The 21,089-nt window shown below is 44.9% G+C and overlaps 1 protein-coding gene across 10 annotated transcripts in view; it reads right to left on the bottom strand.

Annotated features, from left to right (window-relative positions):
* CACNA2D4 (calcium voltage-gated channel auxiliary subunit alpha2delta 4) overlaps window positions 1-21,089 on the bottom strand; it is a 394,977-nt gene that overhangs the window by 25,471 nt on the left and 348,417 nt on the right. For 6 of the 10 annotated variants that reach the window (XM_068277214.1, XM_068277216.1, XM_068277219.1 and 3 more), the window contains 5 exons: window positions 16,120-16,181; window positions 11,918-11,932; window positions 5,552-5,596; window positions 4,603-4,665; window positions 2,399-2,469 (listed from right to left, as the gene is read on the bottom strand). In XM_068277214.1, coding sequence (XP_068133315.1) covers window positions 2,399-2,469; window positions 4,603-4,665; window positions 5,552-5,596; window positions 11,918-11,932; window positions 16,120-16,181 — 256 coding nt within the window. The remainder of the gene's footprint in view (window positions 1-2,398; window positions 2,470-4,602; window positions 4,666-5,551; window positions 5,597-11,917; window positions 11,933-16,119; window positions 16,182-21,089) is intronic. The other 4 variants (XM_068277215.1, XM_068277220.1, XM_068277223.1 and 1 more) reach the window with 2 other exon arrangements.

Raw genomic sequence — 21,089 nt, 5'->3', positions numbered from 1 at the left:
TTCCAGGGATAGTGTGAGAACCCCTGCCCCATACAGCTATAACTGGTATTCTTGGGATAGTGTGGTAGCCACTGCCCCATACAGCCACAACTAGTATTCTGGGATAGTGTGAGAACCCCTGCCCCATACAGCCACAACTGGTATTCTTGGGATAGTGTGAGAACCACTGCTCCATACAGCAACACATGGTATTCTGGGATAATGTGAGAACCACTGCCCCATACAGCTATAACGGGTATTCCAGGGATAGTGTGAGAACCCCTGCCCCATACAGCCATAACTGGTATTCTTGGGATAGTGTGGTAGCCACTGCCCCATACAGCCACAACTAGTATTCTGGGATAGTGTGAGAACCCCTGCCCCATACAGCCACAACTGGTATTCTTGGGATAGTGTGAGAACCACTGCCCCATACAGCAACACATGGTATTCTGGGATAATGTGAGAACCACTGCCCCATATAGCTATAACTGGTATTCCAGGGATAGTGTGAGAACCCCTGCCCCATACAGCCATAACTGGCATTCTTGGGATAGTGTGAGAACCCCTGCCCTATACAGCAACACATGGTATTCTGGGATAATGTGAGGACCACTGCCCCATACAGCTATAACTGGTATTCCAGGGATAGTGTGAGAACCCCTGCCCCATACAGCCACAACTGGTATTCTTGGGATAGTGTGAGAACCACTGCTCCATACAGCAACACATGGTATTCTGGGATAATGTGAGAACCACTGCCCCTTCTTCTTCTTATTATTATTATTATTATTTAGTATTTATATAGCGCCGACATCTTCCGCAGCGCTGTACAGAGTATATATAGTCTTGTATTCTGGGATAGTGTGAGAACCACTGCCCCATACAGCCATAACTGGTATTCTCGGCATAGTGTGAGAACCACTGCCCCATACAGCCACAAGTGGTATTCTCGGCATAGTGTGAGAACTACTGCCCCATACAGCCACAACTGGTATTCTGGGATAGTGTGAGAACCACTGCCCCATACAGCCACAACTGGTATTCTGGGATAGTGTGAGAACCACTGCCCCATACAGCCACAACTGGTATTCCTGGGATAATGTGAGAACCACTGCCCCATACAGCCACAACTGGTATTCTGGGATAGTGTGAGAACCACTGCCCCATACAGCCACAACTGGTATTCCTGGGATAGTGTGAGAACCCCTGCCCCATACAGCCATAACTGGTATTCCTGGGATAGTGTGAGAACCACTGCCCCATACAGCTATAACGGGAATTCCAGGGATAGTGTGAGAACCACTGCCCCATACAGCCACAACTGGTATTCCTGGGATAGTGTGAGAACCCCTGCCCCATACAGCCACAACTGGTATTCTGGGACAGATTGAGAACCACTGCCCCATACAGCCACAACTGGTATTCCCGGGATAGTGTGAGAACCCCTGCCCCATACAGCCATAACTGGTATTCCTGGGATAGTGTGAGAACCACTGCCCCATACAGCCACAACTGGTATTCTGAGATAGTGTGAGAACCCCTGCCCCATACAGCCACAACTGGTATTCTCGGGATAGTGTGAGAACCACTGCCCCATACAGCCACAACTGGTATTCCCGGGATAATGTGAGAACCACTGCCCCATACAGCCACAACTGGTATTCTGGGATAGTGTGAGAACCACTGCCCCATACAGCCACAACTGGTATTCCTGGGATAGTGTGAGAACCCCTGCCCCATACAGCCATAACTGGTATTCCTGGGATAGTGTGAGAACCCCTGCCCCATACAGCCATAACTGGTATTCCTGGGATAGTGTGAGAACCCCTGCCCCATACAGCCACAACTGGTATTCTCGGGATAGTGTGAGAACCACTGCCCCATACAGCCACAACTGGTATTCCCGGGATAATGTGAGAACCACTGCCCCATACAGCCACAACTGGTATTCCCGGGATAGTGTGAGAACCCCTGCCCCATACAGCCATAACTGGTATTCCTGGGATAGTGTGAGAACCACTGCCCCATACAGCCACAACTGGTATTCTGAGATAGTGTGAAAACCCCTGCCCCATACAGCCACAACTGGTATTCTCGGGATAGTGTGAGAACCACTGCCCCATACAGCCACAACTGGTATTCCCGGGATAATGTGAGAACCACTGCCCCATACAGCCACAACTGGTATTCTGGGATAGTGTGAGAACCACTGCCCCATACAGCCACAACTGGTATTCCCGGGATAGTGTGAGAACCACTGCCCCATACAGCCACAACTGGTATTCTGGGACAGATTGAGAACCACTGCCCCATACAGCCACAACTGGTATTCTGGGACAGATTGAGAACCACTGCCCCATACAGCCACAACGGGTAATCTGGGATAGTGTGAAATGCAGTGTGGTGTGGTACTTACTGCCTGAAGACACCCATGTGCAGGAGTTGTGACATCAGAGAGCCATCCACCTCACCCAGAAAAACCCCTGTCTGTGGGAAGAAAATAAAGAAAGTGGGGGAAACAGAGGGGGTTGTTGAATGAAGAAATGAAATGTGAGGCAAAGAGAGGTTAAATAGAGGGTGAGAAGGAGGGAGACATGGGGAAACAGAAAATGAAGTGCAGGAGAGAGAAAATTAGAGAATGAAATAGAAAAAGAAAAGAATACAGAGGGTGGAGGGGAAGAAGCATCAGGTAAGAGCCAGTTGATCACCTCTGGATAGGTGTTCTACAAGTCGGAAGTTAATGGATTTTTAATGGACAACAGACTGGGGTACAGATGGTACATCAGCAACTCATTATATCAGAGTCCTTGAAGTCTATTTATCCCATCCACTGTTAGAGGCCACAGCACAGCAGACTTTACTGGCTCATCACAATACACAGAATATGTCCACTCAATGGACTACTGCTAATAACAGTACTGCCCACAAAAAAACAGTCACACTCTCTGCTAATAAAGTGCACAGCAATCTCACACAATTAAAGCTAGCCATATATGGGTTTATTATGACCAGATATGCCAATCCAATCTCTATGCAATATGGCATGCTTCATCTTAAAGAGAAACTGCGACCAAGATTTTAACTTTATCCCAATCAGTAGCTGATACCCCCTTTTACATGAGAAATCTATTCCTTTTCACAAACAGACCATCAGGGGGCACTGTATGGCCTCTTGCACACTGCAAGGGATTCCGATTCAGATTCCGCTTTTTAATCTGTTTTTACCTCCGATTCAGATTCCGATTTGCAGTGTGCAGGGAGCAAACTGCAAATCGGAATCGGAATCGGATGTAAAAACTGATTAAAAAGCGGAATCTGAATCGGAATCCCTTGCAGTGTGCAAGAGGCCTACGACTGATATTGTGGTGAAACCCCTCCCACAAAGAAACTCTTGAGTACGCACTCCTGGCAGTTTCCTGTCTGGGAACCTTGCTGCATTGTGGGAAATAGCTGTTTACAGCTGTTTCCAACTGCCAAAAAAGCATGCAGCAGCTACATCACCTGCCAACAGTAAAAATGTCACCATGTAATAAATGTCAGAATGTAAATTGGGGATTTAAAAGATTTTACAATGGGCAAACACTGACTAAAAAAAGTGCTTCATTTTTACAATAATTATGTATAAATTATTTAATTACATTATTTTCATTGGAGTTCCTTTTTAACACATTTCACCAGAACTCTATTGAGAAGGCTTTGTATTTTATTCTACAGGCAGTGTAATGCTATGGGCCAAAAGTGCATCTCCTGCAGCTCCTGTCCCAGCCACATTGTTTTTCCAATGTGTCCGATCAGACTTTTGATCAATAAACTGCAATAAACTCAAATGAAAGGGAATCAATCAGGTATGTTAGAGCAATAGATGAACGGCACATTAAAGCAAAAATATCTGGCTGGGAACTGAGCAGAAAAATCAGGTTGCGTATTGCTAGCCTCCTGGCTTCTTGACAGAAAGGAGATGACATCACTATTGTTTACAAATGCCACTGTGGATTGGAAGTACATTAGTCTACAGCTGCCAAATCTCTGTAGTCAAGCTTCCCATGTAGAAGGTCCAAACTACTTTCTTGGTCTACATTTGGAGACAAACATATGCATAAGTACAGTGGTCCTTTTAAGTCACCCTGTAGAGGAAAGGGATAGGGAGGATGCCCATATATACATATTCTTTTTAATAATGACAGTTGCCTGGTTATCCTGCAAACCTTTATGGAATCAGTATTACCTGAATTTACACCTCTAAGTACTGGAGGTTTAAGAACAGCAGGGACAAATAGGCAATATATTTCGTTTAAAAGGAAATAAATATTGTAGCCTCCATATCTCTCACTTTCAGGGCGCATGCTGACCATAAGGGGAATCAGGGACCGTGAGAAAGGATGAACCTATAATACTATTATTGCTATTAACAATGTTTTTATTGATGGGCATAAAGGATTGTGGAAAATAGTATACAAAAATGTGGAAATCAGTTTGTATCATCTTGTGAGGTAAAACTAGAGATACAGAGAGGTGTTATGACAGGCAGGCATATAGACCCTGTGCCCCCCCCCCAGCACCTCACCCCTTATTCAACACTAGCCCATGTTTCAGCTACTAGTCTCCCACCCCAGCACTCACCTCATCAGGGTCCCTAGACACCACAATAAAGCCATTGTTGTCTATTAGGAAGCAGTTTATAGCCTGTATAAAAAAACAGAAGGTTGACTGTCATTTTTGATAGACATCTGACATAGTAAAACAACCTCATTCACGTTTAATTTTTTTGCTTCGGAAGGAGCGAAGCAGAACGGACCTTCGTCCTGGAGTCATACATTGCTGGCAATCTTGGTTCCTCTTTCTGACATACACATACATATATATACTGCATTGAATAGGCAGTACCAGAATACTGATACTATAATACTGGTGTTGCTGTTCTCTAGTGGCCTCACTATTGGTGCACATGGAGAGTGCTCAGAGATACGGGAAAGCTTAGTACAGAGCTCTGGAAGTGTGGGTGGGTGCGACACAGGGTCCCTCTGTGCTTCAGTTACAGAAAACACCAAGGCCTGTTTGGAAAACAGGCTTTTCCTTGTATTACTAACAACTAAGCCTTTCCTTCTATTACTAACAACTAAGACAAACTGGTTTTGGTGGAGGTTTGCTTTTTGCAAATATACCTTAGCCAGCAATTGTGATCAATGATGTCACCAATGCTGTGGTACATCACTAGACCAGTGGCGTAGGAATAGGGAATGCAGAGGTGAAGACACTGCTAGCACAAGTTTTGGGACTTTTCAGGGGAGTTGGCATAATATTTGCACTGGGGACCAGGGCCTTGTAACTACTCCCACTGCGTTACAATGAAGAGTTTGGTGGGCTCTATCCTATAGCCTAAGCTCTGGATAAAAAAATGGCTCCAGTTATGTCTCTAGCTGACAGAAGGAAGATTGGCACCTCATAAATGTTGGGCCTCTGCTAGGTTTAATTTAATCTTCTGCCTGGTTCCCCAAATAATCTAAACTAATGTACTGTACATATGAAAGAATATTAATGAGCCATGGCTGTATGTCAGGCTGTGCCTTACCTGATCCTCACAGCTCATTGGACACATTCCGTCCACATCGTCGCACTGCAGAAGACAATGACAATTCGTCAGATATTACAATATGTAAATCAGTATGACATTAACAACTCAATGTTTCCATGAATATGTAAGAGACCTCTCCTAGCCTGGAAACTTGCAAGATACAACTTGTAACAAGCAAACAGAAATTGAGGACAAACCGTGTTTTTGATTTACTAAAGTAAATGTACTTATTTATTGTTACATACCGGTAGTTATTTCGGTTAAAAAAAGACATATGTCCATCGAGTTCAACCAGAAAATACAGTACAACACCAGCCTGCATCTTCACATATCCCCGTTGATCCAGAAGAAGGCGAAAAACCCTTACAATGCATGGTCCAATTAGCCCCAAAAGGGAAAAAATCCCTTCCTGACTCCAGATGGCAGTCAAATAAAATCCCTGGATCAACACCACCGGGCATTACCTAGTAATTATAGCGATGGGTGTCTTTCAACGCAAGGAAAGCATCTAAGCCCCCTTTAAAGGGAATCTGAAGTGAAAATAAACGTATGATATAATGATTTGTATGTGTAGTACTGTTAAATAAAACATTATTGACACAGATATGAGTCTCATATTGTTTCCAGTACAGGAAGAGTTAAGAAACTCCGGGTGTTATCTATACAAAAGAGCTTCTTTGAGCTCTGAGACTTTGTAAAGTTGTAGACAGCACTGTCTTTTGAAGCTCTTATCTCAACTGTCTCATTGTTTCTTCTTTGTTTATGATTTTTCTGCAGAGAAAAGTTCAATGAGTCAATAGCCTGCTATGTGAAATCATTTAAAATGCTGAGTGTATTGTGGAAACTGCAATTATTAGAGAATGATGCAATGTTATAAAAAAAGATATATACATGAAAATAAAAATATGACACTATTTTCTTTGCTACTAATGTTCTATTAATTATCCATTTTACACAACCAATTTATTATATCATGAGTTTTTTTTTTTTTGCTTAGGTGTCACTTTAAACGCAGATATAGAATTCGTCATAACTACTTCCTGTGGCAAATCCTTCCACATTTTAATCACTCTAAGTGTAAAGAACCCTTTCCTAAATAAATGGCAAAAATGTTTTTCCTCCAAGCACAGATCATGTCCCCTAGTCCTTTGTAAAAGCCTAGGGACAAAAAGCTCATCCACCAAGCTTTTAGTACAAAAAAAAACCCCTTATTTTTATGTATCATTTTTATTAACTAGAGGCACATATGGTAAGACATTAGATATTTACATTTTAAATAATGGTTGCTTGGAGCTCCATCTGCTGGTAAGAAAGGCAATGTTGGCCTCTTAAAGGGAAGGTTCAAGCAAAATAAAAAAATGAGTTTCATTTACCTGGGGATTCTCCCAGCCCCATGCAGCCATCCTGTGCCCTCGTAGTCACTCACTGCTGCTCCAGTTCCCCCGCTGGCAGCATGCCGACCTAGGAGGTCGGCGGGACGCATTGCGTACATTTTTACGCATTCCCGCTAGTACAGGAACAATAACACATACATTTTTACGCTTTACTGGTTTAATGCGTACATTTTTACGCATTGGACCAGTAATGCGTAAAAATGCATGTGTTAATGTTCCTGCACTAGCGGGAATGCGTAAAAATGTACGCAATGCGTCCCGCCGACCTCCGAGGTCGGCAAGCTGCCAGTGGGGGACTGGAGCAGCAGTGACTGACTACGAGGGCACAGGATGGCTGCATGGGGCTGGTAGAAGCCCCAGGTAAATGAAACTCATTTTTTTATTTTGCTTGGACATTCCCTTTAAGACAATATACTCTAATTTTAATCCAATAAACATCTACTTTAAAACAATAGGTAACAGATACTCACAATCTGGGTCCTTACACACAGGACCCAGATGCATATATACACCTTCAAATAATGCGCACATAAAGTGCTAAGTGCAATTGTTCTTGGAGAGTATTGCCCACGTCTCCAATCCCTACCAGGTTTTGGCGAAAGCCTGATAACGTCTTTTGACAAAACCCGGTAGGGAGTGGAGACGTGGGCAAATACTCTCCAAGGATGATTGCACTTAGCACTTTATGGGTACACTATTTGAAGGCGTATATATGCATATATGTTGTTTTGCAGCTGAATGAAGAATTTACATCAGAATAACATAGGGGCAGGGCTTTTTGGTGCCCGCCAAGCGACGCATAGCCCTGAAGCTTGGCATGGCTATAGCAGTAATGCAATAGTCTGCTCCCCGTGCATGGGTAAGTTCATGGATCCAGTGATTACCAGAATCTGCATTACTTCTCCCTCCGAGATGCTACTACTCCGAGGGGGAATAGTAGTTAACATCCCCTGACCCTGCGCCAAAATGACCATGCGGCAAAACTGCCATGTATGCGACTATCATTGCTGCGATTTAGAACCCTTACACTGAAAATAAAAATATGAGACTCTGTTCTGTTATTAATGTTCTATTTGTCATTAGTAGTATACTGTATATGCAAAGGAATTATCTCATAAATTTATTTTCAGTTCAGGTTTACTTTAAGTGAGTGACACTTTTACACTGAACTGCAACTTTCTTTGATTGCCAATCTTAGCAGAAATCCATGATTAAAATCCACAATTGACCTGAGCAGCTTATTACAGAGGCGTATCTAGGGTGTGGCACAGCATGGCTCCTGCCATAAGTGCCAATATATTGGGAATGGGCTAGCTACTGCAGCAGAGCTGAAACCAGGGAGTTTATTATGAACACTGACTTGGCTAAAATGTTATCGGTAAGCAAGTGTTGCCGCCCTACCCCAGCCATATTGACAGTAATGCGGGGGGTTTTGGGGGGGGGGGGGGGGTTGGCAGAGCAGGTCTGAACTATTCCTAAGGGGCTGTCACTGGGGAGCTGTCTGTTACTGGGGTTCGTCATGTGGCACCTGGAACTGGGGTCGGGGGAAAAGCCTGTCTGTTATTGGCAGTGTAAAAAGAGGAGGTAGTGGTGGACTTACCTCCTCCAAGAAGACACCAACAATTGTTGGTTTGGTGTATTGTGAATAAATTGTTGTTTACTATAAAAGTGCAACACGTTTTGCAGGTTTAATCCCTCTTCATCAAAAGATAACAACGGAGTAATGGCATATAGGGTCATTAAAAGAATCAAGCACCTCGGTAAATCCACCACCACCTTCTCTTTTTAAACTGTTTTTATACTACTTTGGCGCATCTGTTATACAGCCTAGTATATTGTCTAGTACTCTAGTCCAACCTCGGTGGAAGGGTGTTGCCCCATCCTACCAATCTACAGAGAGCGTCTTCTTAACCTGAGTGGGGTCAGGTATAATCTCCCCACCTGCCATCACAGTGGTTGCCTTTGTGGTAACCCTGGTTTGTGAGTATTATTTCTTTGCGATTACCTATAATCTGGTGTCAATACTTACTACACTATATTGGGCTCTTGGTGTCCTTTTCTTTGTCTGTTATTGGGGTCTCTCATAGGATTATATCTGTTACTGGGTGCTGTTACTTTGATCTGTAATGGGGAGCAGTCATACTTCACTTAAAGGGGCAGTTTAGTGAAAATTATTATTTACCATTAATCACATATCAGTTATATAATATGGAGAAAATATGTTTCTCCATAGACCTTGTGATAAAAAAAGTAGATGATATCAGTAATTCTGCTTTCGCAGAGAGCTGAGGTGCTTCATTAGCATACTAAGTGATGGACTTCACTGATAGCAGACACTGCAGCTGATTATAACCCTGACTCACACACTACAGAGAGCTGCTGTTCTTGCTTGTAACTAGCTAAGTAAATAAACAAACAGGCTGCTAAGTAGGTAACTAATTAGCAGCCTGTTTTATCTATTTACTTAGCTAGTTACAGAGAACAGCATGGCTCTCTGTAGTGTGTGAGTCAGCGTTATAATCAGCTGCAGTGTCTACTATCAGGGAAGTCCGTCACTTAGTATGCTAATGAAGCAGCTCCGCTCTCTGCGAAAGCAGACTTACTGATATCATCTACTTTTTTTTACACAAGGTCTATGGAGAAACATATGCTATCCATATTAAATAACTGATATGTGATTAATGGTAAATAATAATTTTCACTAAACTGCCCCTTTAAGGCTGGACACGCCTAGTTCAAGCTGTGCATGGTCTCTGCTTCCTTCTGAAAACGCAGTCTTCTCTCCGGAAGGACCTCCCAGCTTCTTCTGTCTGAGCTCTGGCCTTTGGCTGTTGTAATAGCATTGACTGCATGTACTGTATATTTATACACACAACTAGGGTTATGTCATTGACATCACTGTGGCCTCAATTCACGGAGCATTATCAAACGTTTAACAAACACTTTATCAAACGTTTGATAATTTACCTCATGGGTAAAATCTCATTTTATATTCACTAAGGTGTTATATATTTATCGAATATTTTACCGATAAAACGTTCAACAAATATATAACACCTTAGTGAATTCAAACTGAGATTTTACCCATGAGGTAAATTATCAAACGTTTGATAAAGTGTTTGATAAACGTTTGATAATGCTCCGTGAATTGAGGCCTGTGTGTTTATTACCCTTTCACCTGTGGCCATTGGGTACAAGGCCCTGTACTCCTTGGCTAGAGTAAAGCTCTGTTCCCACTTGAGAAGAAAAAACAGACTTTTTTGTCCGTTCCCTGATCCACAGTGAACACATCCTATTTTATAAATAGGATCCGTTCACACTTGTAATGCTGCATTGGATCCATGGGATCCGAAGCAGTAAGCAGACTGCACTTCTGTGCAGTCTGCGAAAATCCCAGGCACACCGATGCATTCTGCCCCAGGCTACAGCTGGACCACAGGCTCCTACTCGTCACACGTGGTCTGGAACAAGTGGGAAGAGAGCCCGAGGATGCTTATCTGATCACTTTGCTATGATAATTTAGAAAGCACTATTAACCCCTTAACCACTTACCAGATACCCCAAAAGGGCAAGGGGGTGTCAAATAACTCTCAAGCCCATTATTAACAAGCACTCTTACAGCTTTTTACCATCTTCTGTGCCTCAGGGCTTGGCAGGTATATTGAAGCAAGTATGCTAATGAACTACATGCTATTTTTTAATTTAATTACAGGAAATAAAGAAACAGTTGCAAACAGTGCAAAGGTACCCATACTCGACTCAGTATTCCTAATAGATTAGATGTTCTATGTAATATACCTATTGAATCCAACAATAGTTATGGTATAATAGTGATAGTAATAACAATAGTGGTTAGCGCTCTCGCCTTGCAGCACTGGGTCCCCCGTTTGAATCCCAGCCAAGTCAACATCTGCAAGGAGTTTCTATGTTCTCCCCGTGTCTGTGTGGGTTTCCTGGGGGCACTCCGGTTTTCTACCACATCCCAAAAACCATACAGATAAGTTAATTGGCTTTCCACTAAAAATTGGCCCTAGACTACGATACATGAACTACACGATACATACATAGACATATGACTATGGTAGGGACTAGATTGTGAGCTCCTCTGAGGGACAGTTAGTGACAAGACAATATATACTCTGTACAGCGCTGCATAAGTTGTCGGTGCTATATAAATACTAAATAATAATAAAAATTTCTTAAAATTATAAAATTTGTGACCAATACTATGATGGATATATTGACTGAATACTGATTAGACAGTCATATTTTCCTGATCGATGTTGGCGTGAGTGCGGACAGAGGGGTGGAGGATATTTGCAGAGCGTTGTGCTGCATTGAGCAATAGTGCTAGCAGCTATCCAGATGAGATCGATACTAGACAAGATTTCTGCTGAGAACAGTGGTGCTAAGTCTGGTAGATATTGATCATTTACCTAATATATTAGAAATTGTGTAGTGTATGGGCACCCTTATGTGTTACATGTTCTGGCTGGCTGTGTGTTATTAGTTAACCCGTGTATCTTGCAGATAGCCCTTGAGTCATGTATGTGAAACGCAATGCTGACAGCACATCTGTTCTGAATAATTCAGATAATCTATGCATAATTTTGCACATATGCAGCTAGCACAATTTATGGACAAAGAAAAATAATTTAAATAACACTAAATCGCTAGATACATAAAATACAATATGCCCTAACACACTAAGTGTCAGTGAATCAACTCCATAAGAGATCTGGCCACTCTGAGACAGTATTTCAAGTGACAAGTGCAGATTCACAGACTCAATGTTAAGTGTCCCTGGATTGCATTTTAACACAGAATGGGTGACTTTGCCCTTCAGTGATGTCATTGCTGTCTGAGGAGCTGATTGGCTACTTTCTCCATCACATTTTCCAGGCGAATATAACTGTCTGAAGCACAGCAAGACACACAGAATGGAGAGTGAGAACAATGGCAGACTTACGTCAGTGTCGTTAGGCTGCAGAGAGATGACACGAGGCGCCATGCAGGAGACAAAAGAGTGTTCAATAAGCACATTAATGATAAGTAAAAATGGTGAGACCAGCAAAATAATGAAGCTACAGGCAGATAAGTTACAGTCAGCTTTAATTAGAGTCAACTGCTGAAGCAAATACAGTGAAGTCTAATTATTCAGAGATAATCCTCTTAGAGTCAAGAAATTCATTTTTATTTTTAACAACTAAAAGTCGTCAGTCACTCAGCGTATCACAGAGCCTGGTCACTGTATAGTGGAGCTGGGGTCACTGAGCTATATAAATCCCAAGTCTCCCACCTCTGTTTTTTGTTCCATAATCCATTGTTACTGGAAAGAAGTTATATAACTATCCAGCAGGAGGATAAAGCGGACACTTCTGTATTATTTCCCATAATCCCCTGCAACTGGAAACATGGTGCTGCTGCTTTGTAGTCATGTGTCTTATCCTGCAGGAGGATTTTCATGTCTGTCCTGCAGGAGGATTGTCATGTATCTGTCCTGCTGGACAATAGTCCTTTTTCCATCCTCCAGCAGGATAGTCATGTGTCCGTCCTGCAGGATTATAGTCACGTGTCTGTCCTAAAGCAGTATAGTCATGTGTCCGCCCTGCAGCACAATAGTCGTGTCCGTCCTGCAGGAGGATAGTCATGGGTCTGTCCTGCAGCAGGATAGTCATGCCTCCATCCTGCAAGAGGATAGTCATGCGTCCGTCCTGCAGAAGAAGAGTCACATGTCCGCCCTACAGGAGGATAGTCACATGTCCCTCCTGCAGGAGGATAGTCATGCATCCGTCCTGCAGGAGGATAGTCATGCGTCCGTCATGCGTCCGTCCTGCAGGTGGATAGTCATGCATCCGTCCTGCAGGAGGATAGTCATGCGTCCGTCCTGCAGCAGGCTAGTTATGCGTCCGTCCTGCAGAAGGATAGTCATGTGTCTCTCCTGCACCAGGATAGTCATGTGTCTCTCCTGCAGCAGGATAGTCATGTGTCTGTCCTGCAGGGGGATAGTCATGTGTCTGTCCTGCAGGGGGATAGTCATGTGTCTGTCCTGCAGGGGGATAGTCATGTGTCTGTCCTGCAGGGGGATAGTCATGTGTCTGTCCTGCAGGAGGATAGTCATGTGTCTGTGCTGCAGGAGGATAGTCATGTGTCTGTGCTGCAGGAGGATAGTCTTAAGTCCGTCCAGCAGGAGGATAGCCATGTGTCCTTCCTGCAGGAGGATAGTCATGCGTCTGTCCTGAAGCAGGATAGTCATGTGTCTGTCCTGCAGGAGGATAGTCATGCACCAGTCCTGCAGAAGGATAGTCATGCATCCGTCCTGCAGGAGGATAGTCATGCGTCCGTCCTGCAGGAGGATAGTCATGCGTCCGTCCTGCAGGAGGATAGTCATGCGTCCGTCCTGCAGGAGGATAGTCATGCCTCCGTCCTGCAGGAGGATAGTCATGCCTCCGTCCTGCAGGAGGATAGTCATGCCTCCGTCCTGCAGGAGGATAGTCATGCGTCCGTCCTGCAGCAGGATAGTCATGCATCTCTCCTGTAGCAGGATAGTCATGTGTCTCTCCTGCAGCAGGATAGTCATGTGTCTGTCCTGCAGGGGGATAGTCATGTGTCTGTCCTGCAGGAGGACAGTCATGTGTCTGTGCTGCAGGAGGATAGTCATGTGTCTGTGCTGCAGGAGGATAGTCATGTGTCTGTGCTGCAGGAGGATAGTCATGTGTCTGTGCTGCAGGAGGATAGTCTTAAGTCCGTCCTGCAGGAGGATAGTCATAAGTCTGTTCTGCAGGAGGATAGCCATGTGTCCCTCCTGCAGGAGGATAGTCATGCGCCTGTCCTGAAGCAGGATAGTCATGTGTCTGTCCTGCAGGAGGATAGTCATGCACCAGTCCTGCAGAAGGATAGGCATGGGTCCATCCTGCAGGAGGATAGTCACGCGTCCGTCCTGCCGGAGGATAGTCATGTGTCTGTCCTGCAGCAGGATAGTCATGTGTCTGTCCTGCAGGGAGATAGTCATGTGTCTGTCCTGCAGGGGGATAGTCATGTGTCTGTCCTGCAGGGGGGTAGTCATGTGTCTGTCCTGCAGGAGGATAGTCTTAACTCCGTCCTGCAGGAGGATAGTCATAAGTCCATTCTGCAGGAGGATAGTCATGCATCTGTCCTGAAGCAGGATAGTCATGTGTCTGTCCTGCAGGAGGATAGTCATGCACCAATCCTGCAGCAGGATAGGCATGTGTCCGTCCTGCATGAGGATAGTCGTGTGTCTGTCCTGCAGGAGCATAGTCATGTGTCTGTCCTGCAGGAGCATAGTCATGTGTCTGTCCTGCAGGAGGATAGTCATAAGGCTGTCCCTGCAGGAGGATAGTCATAAGTCCTTCCTGCAGGAGAAAAGTCATAAGTCCGTCCTGCAGGAGGATAGTCATGTATCCGTCCTGAAAGAGGATAGTCAAGAGTCTGTCCCGCAGGAGGATAGTTATTAGTCTGTCCTGCAGGAGGATAGTCATGCATCCGTCCTGCAGGAGGATAATCATGTGTCTGTCCTGCAGGAGGATAATCATGTGTCTGTCCTGCAGGAGGATAATCATGTGTTTGTCCTGCAGGAGGATAATCATGTGTCTGTCCTGCAGGAGGATAGTCATGTGTCTGTCCTGCAGGAGGATAGTCATGTGTCTGTCCTGCAGGAGGATAGTCATGTGTCTGTCCTGCAGGAGGATAGTCATGTGTCTGTCCTGCAGGAGGATAGTCATGTGTCTGTCCTGCAGGAGGATAGTCATGTGTCTGTCCTGCAGAGGGATAGTCATGTGTCTGTCCTGCAGAGGGATAGTCATGTGTCTGTCCTGCAGGAGGATAGTCATATGTCTGTCCTGCAGGAGGATAGTCTTATGTCTGTCCTGCAGGAGGATAGTCTTAAGTCCATCCTGCAGGAGAATAGTCTTAAGTCCATTCTGCAGGAGGATAGTCATGTGTCCTTCTTGCAGGAGGATAGTCATGAGTCCGTCCTGCAGCAGGATAGTCATGTGTCCGTCCTGCAGGAGGATAGTCATGAGTCCATCCTGCAGGAGGATAGTCATGAGTTCATCCTGCAGGAGGATAGTCATGAGTCCATCCTGCAGGAGGATAGTCATGAGTCCATCTAGCAGGAGGATAGTCACATGTCCCTCCTGCCGGAGGATAGTCATGTGTCCATCAGGAGGATAGTCATGAGTCCGTCCTGCAAGAGGACATAACTTCTGGATTCTTTATTCCTTTCCATAAGTAACTTTAAGTCATGATGGGCCTGATGCAGTAAACTGTGGTAAAGTTTCCATGCGCAAGCAGCGCACAGCAATTTTACTTGATACCCCATTATTGGTACAGAAATGCACAGCCTGGGGCTAGTAATGGTAAAATTGCTATGCGCTCCCCGGGAACAGCAACTTTACTCCAGTTGATTTCATCAGGTCCCTTGTGTAGTGTTGTGACTATCCTGCTGGAGGATACATTTACTGAACCATCATTGCTCCCATCATAATATTTTCTCCAATAATGCCTTGTTGTTGGAAACTTGGAACTACAGAAGAAGTCATTTGAATATTCTAAAGGGAGATGCACTCATTATGACTGCTACTTGTGGCTGGATAGTGTAATGGTTAAGGGCTCTGCCTCTGACATAGGAGACCTTTTTCTATTTCAGTAAGCCAGCACCTATTCAGTAAGGAGACTTACTAACACTGCTATTGTCTACCGAGTGCGCTCTAGTGGCTGCAGCTCAAGTATTTTGAGTCTAACAGGAGAAACGTGCTATACAAATAATGAAATATTATTATTATTATTATTATTACTACCTCTGATATATTTCCCATAATTCCCATCGCAGAAATTGTTTAGTCACATGACTATCTTTAAGGCATCTTTAAGGCAAAGCTGATGAAACATCATGACTGCCACCTTAGAACTCACTCCCATAATTATAATTAATAATCATAGTGATCTTAAAGTAGTATCATAGCACTATCCTGTAAGAAGCCAGATCAACCAGGAACCAGTGGACTGATTACTAACCTTCAGGAGGATAAGCTGCTGAACTATGAAGTCTGTGACCTCTGATTTACCTTGCATACTATATACCACACCAGACACAACTAGCAGCAACAATACCTCAACACAAGAGACACACACTACCGGTCATCCACCTACCTGCTGTGTCACTCTCCAGAAAACCTCCCGCAGCATGGCCAGCTTCATCTGAACTCCAACAGCTGGAAGGACAGCAAAAAAAGGAGGTCATTTACAGCCCTTGTCTATGCACAGATCCAAACACAGCGCCTGACTGCATGATTACCGTATATACTCGCATACAAGCCGAATTTTTGACCCCCAAAAAGGGGGCCAAAAGTTGGGGGTCGGCTTGTATGCGAGCCGTGGGTGGTGGTCCGTGGTCCGCGCCCCCTCCGCCCGCTCCCTCCGCCCGCTGCTGCTATTACCTGCTTTAGGCAGCGGCCGCTTCATAATCCGGGTTCCCCTCTTCATCATGAGTATACCGTAAGTGTATCACAGCAGCGCGCTAAGTCCCATAGGCTTTAATGGGCACTTCGCGTGGAGCGCCCTGCGCTCTGTGCAGTACGCGCGTAAAGTTTTACGTGCATAAAGTTTTGCGCGCATAAAGTTTTATGCGCGAAAAGCTTGTTTAGACGTGCTAAGGGGGTTTTCACAGGCGTGCTAACAGTTAGCACCGCTTTGTGAATCAAGCCCACTGTGTTCCTTGCGAAACCTCTAGCAGTATTAGGCAGGATTTTTGTGCCACCATCTTCAAATCAGCAGTGATAGGTGCCCCTTTTTAGAGTGGACACAGCCTGATCTAGGCACAGACTCACCTACTCACCTATCATGACTTGGCTTGGCCTGGGGCTACTGTGCATGCACTTCTATCTCCTCAATCGCATTCTGCGAGTTCATAAAAACCTGTAACTGTGCATGCACAGAACACATTCCGCCACAAGAGCTCCGAGCAACTAGTGAGAGAAGAGGAAGTGACAGCCAGTCCCCATCTCAGCAGCCAGTAGCCCGGGCCACAGGCAAGTGGTATCCAACTTTCCTTTAGTCTGGCTCTGTACACCTCCTTCAGGCATGTGGCGGAGCTTTTCATAGCTGGGGGCGGAGCTTCCTTTGCACAGCTAAAAGGGGCACTTATAATAAAAATAAAAATGAGTAGTACCTGAGCACCCAAAGCCTGAAACCTCTCCCCAAACATGCCTCAATGTTGGAATTATTATCTCACAGTCACTCTTGTATCCCATCAAATATATTCATTTACACTCTAAATGTGTACAAATGATACACAATCAATATCATATTGCTTTTAATTGACTGCATTGGTTTCTTTTATATCAATTTGAAACTCAAAACTATGTTACAGTTCATTAAATGTATCTAGCCCAAGGACCCCGTAATCCTTCTGAGATACTCCTTCAAATAGAAGATTTCAGTGACAAGCTGAAAGCCAAGCCAAAAAAATATCTTCAGTACTACAAAGATGGAGGAAACAAAAATAGGCTTCTTTCTCTTCTAACATAATCAGAGATCTTTACCTCACGAAGGACCTTCTCAGTGAAGCTCCATCACAATAAACACGTCTGCCGTAATTTAATAAGGGTGCTTACATGGGATGATTATCTGATGCGTTAATTACACAGATGACAGGCAGGGAGACTGATGACAACATGAAAGGATGAGGCAGACACAGACACTCATCTTTCATCTCTCCAATAACACAACCTTTCCGAAACAGAAGGTATGTGCAAATATTCAGCTTTAAAGATACTCCGATATTAAGCACAGTGAGTGAATATTATTATTATTGATTTATAAAGCGCCAACATAGTCCGTGGCACTGTACAAAGTAGGAAAACAAACAAGGAGTACATAATGATACAGATAATGATATACATCAAATATGGACACTGGTACAGAATACAGAACTGGTGGCTACAATGGCAGATGCAATATGATTAATAAAATGTATAACAGACATGGGCATCCGCACATATGGCAAAATCGGGCATCTGCCCGACCCTGGCCGCCTGCTGTCCCCCCCCCCCCGGTCACGTGCCCGTGCAGCCAGCAGCGCAGAGAAGAGGGAGAGCTATGTGCGGATAGTGGGGAAGGGTGGACGTCTCCCCCCCTTCCCTCACCTTAGGGGGCTCCGGCTCTCCCTCCCTCGCTCTTCCCTCCGGAGTCCGGAACGAAGTGTGCAGCAGTTGGGCAGCGGGCGGAACTTACCTCGTCGCGCTCCTGCGCCGGAAGTTCTGGTGCCGCACTCTGGTCTGGACCAGACCAGAGTAGCGGCTAATCCATCCAGCGCTTGCGACGAGACGAAGTAAGTTCCGCCCACTGCCCAGCCGCTGCACACTTCGTTCCGGACTCCGGAGGGGAGAGCGAGGGAGGGAGAGCCCCCTAAGGTGAGGGAAGGGGAGGGAAACGTCCGCCCTTCCCCACTGTCCACACATAGCTCTCTCTCTTCTCTGCGCTGCTCCCCTCCTGCTGGGGCACACCTGGCTACTTATTCTGGGGACATATACCCCTGCCTACATATACTGGGCACATATACCCCTGGCTATATATACTGGGCACCTATACCCCTGCCTACATATACTGGGCACATATACCCCTGCCTACATTTACTGGGCATATATACCCCTGCCTACATATACTGGGCACATATACCCGACTACATATACTGGGCACATATACCCCTGGCTATATATACTGGGCACCTATACCCCTGCCTACATATACTGGGACATATACCCCTGCCTACATATACTGGGCACATATACCCCTGACTACATATACTGGGCACATATACCCCTGACTACATATACTGGGCACATATACCTCTGGCAACATATACTGGGGACATATACTCCTGCCTACATATACTGGGGACATATACCTCTGGCTACATATACTGGGCACATATACCCCTGCCTACATATACTGGGCACATATACCCCTGGCTACATATACCCTTGACTACATATACTGGGCACATATACCCTTGACTACATATACCCCTGGCTACATATATTGGGCACATATACCCCTGACTACATATACTGGGGTCATCTATACCTCTGGCTACATATACTGGGGACATATATCCCTGGCTACATATACTGGGGACATATACCCCTGACTACATATACTGGAGACATATACCCCTGAATACATATACTGGGCACATATACCCCTGCCTACATATACTGGGCACATATACCCCTGACTACATATACTGGGCACATATACCCCTGCCTACATATAGTGGGCACATATACCTCTGGCTACATATACTGGGCACATGTACCCCTGCCTACATATACTGGGCACATATACCCCTGGCTACCTGTTCTGGGGACATCTCTACCCCTGGCTACCAGTTCTTGGGACATCTATACCGCTGGCCACCTATTCTGGGGACACCTATAGATCTACCTATTTTTGGGGAACCACTGCTGTCAGATTGAGTGTATTTTGGGGAACTGTTGCCAGATAAGAGGTGTTATTAAGGGGGCATTCTGCCTATTTATGTGAAATGCTGTCTATTTATGTGCCTCATGACTGCTGAATTTGTCTTGTTGGGGGCCTCATGGTTACTGAATTTGTCTTGTTGGGGGCCTTATGATTGCTGAATTTGTCTTGTTGGGGGCCTCATGGTTACTGACTTTGTCTTGTTGGGGGCATTATGATTGCTGAATTTGTCTTGTTGGGGGCCTCATGATTGCTGAATTTGTCTTGTTGGGGGCCTCATGATTGCTGAATTTGTCTTGTTGGGGGCCTCATGATTGCTGAGTTGGTCATGTTGGGGGCCTCATGATTGCTGAATTTGTCTTGATGGGGGGGCCTCATGATTGCTGAATTTGTCTTGTTGGGGGTCACATGATTGCTAACTGCGAGACTATGGAAAAAGCTGAATCATCATCATATGAGACAATAGCATTAAACCTACTTTTTCCGCTTTTTAAAACAGAAAATGAAACTGGGAGGTTCTAAAAAAATGAATACATTTTTCAGGAGTACGATGGATGAAATTGTTTATCTTCACAGTTTATTTTCAACTTGGATTTTCCATAATGTTCATGTATGAGTTAAAACGTTTGTATTTAGTTTAAATTGCTGTTGGCACTTTGTGATAGTAAAGTGACTTTGCAGTTTGGACACTCAACCTCCAAAAGGTTCGCCACCACTGTCCTAATCTAATGTCCCACCATTGCTTAGTTCATGTAAACTTGTCTCCACCCACGACCACACCCACATTCTGGTTCATGACCACACCCATTTTCCGGCATGACGTAGCTCTATTTTTTGCCGCGCTACACGCACCACACAACACCACACAATTTTTTCGACACGGCACGCTGCGCGCGCCGCCCCTCTTTTACCTCCACCCCTTTTTGCCCCCCCCCCTGAAAAATTTTCTGCGGACGCCCATGATAACAGAGTGCAAGCTATGAAATCAATAACACTTCCCAAGACACAAAAGGGGGAGAGAGCCCTGTCCTTGCGAGCTTACAATCTAAAAGATTACAATATGCACATAATACCTTAATATTTCTGAAAAGCCAAACATGCATCCAGTGCTGCTGAATTATAGCACAACTAGAACTGGCAGACTGTAGTTTCAGCTATTCTGGCCCCCATCAGTGCTAGAGATGGGCTGATATATGGGCTGGTAGGACTAGTGGGATGAAGAGGTTGCAGAATTCCCAGTTGAGTTATGGAGAACAAGGACTAGGGTTTTTGAAAAGGGACAAAAATAACTTTTGGATCAATCTATCTCCTCATGCCCATCCCCCCATGCTACTCCATGAATTACCTATACCAGGTCGGAACTCATCTAGTGGGAATCCCTGGTATGTGGTGCTCCTTACCTCGAGAGAAGGGCCTTATACAACCTTGTGTGGAACCATGTCCAACAGATCAGCAGCCCTGCTCCTCTGCGGAGGAAAAGACGAGCAGGTGCCTTTATGAGATAAAGGAGGAAGGGCCTTAAGGTCAGCCATCCCCTTGGTCCTCCTTGCAAATGTCCACTCCCTCCCCAACAAGCTAGATAGACTCCTCCTCAGCAAAAAAAAGAAGATTGGTAGCAATACCTCAGCCCTATGCTTCAT

The sequence above is a fragment of the Hyperolius riggenbachi genome, chromosome 3 (genome assembly GCF_040937935.1).
Source record: "Hyperolius riggenbachi isolate aHypRig1 chromosome 3, aHypRig1.pri, whole genome shotgun sequence".
In the NCBI taxonomy this organism is placed as follows: domain Eukaryota; kingdom Metazoa; phylum Chordata; class Amphibia; order Anura; family Hyperoliidae; genus Hyperolius; species Hyperolius riggenbachi.
This window is presented reverse-complemented; position numbering and strand designations above follow the sequence as displayed.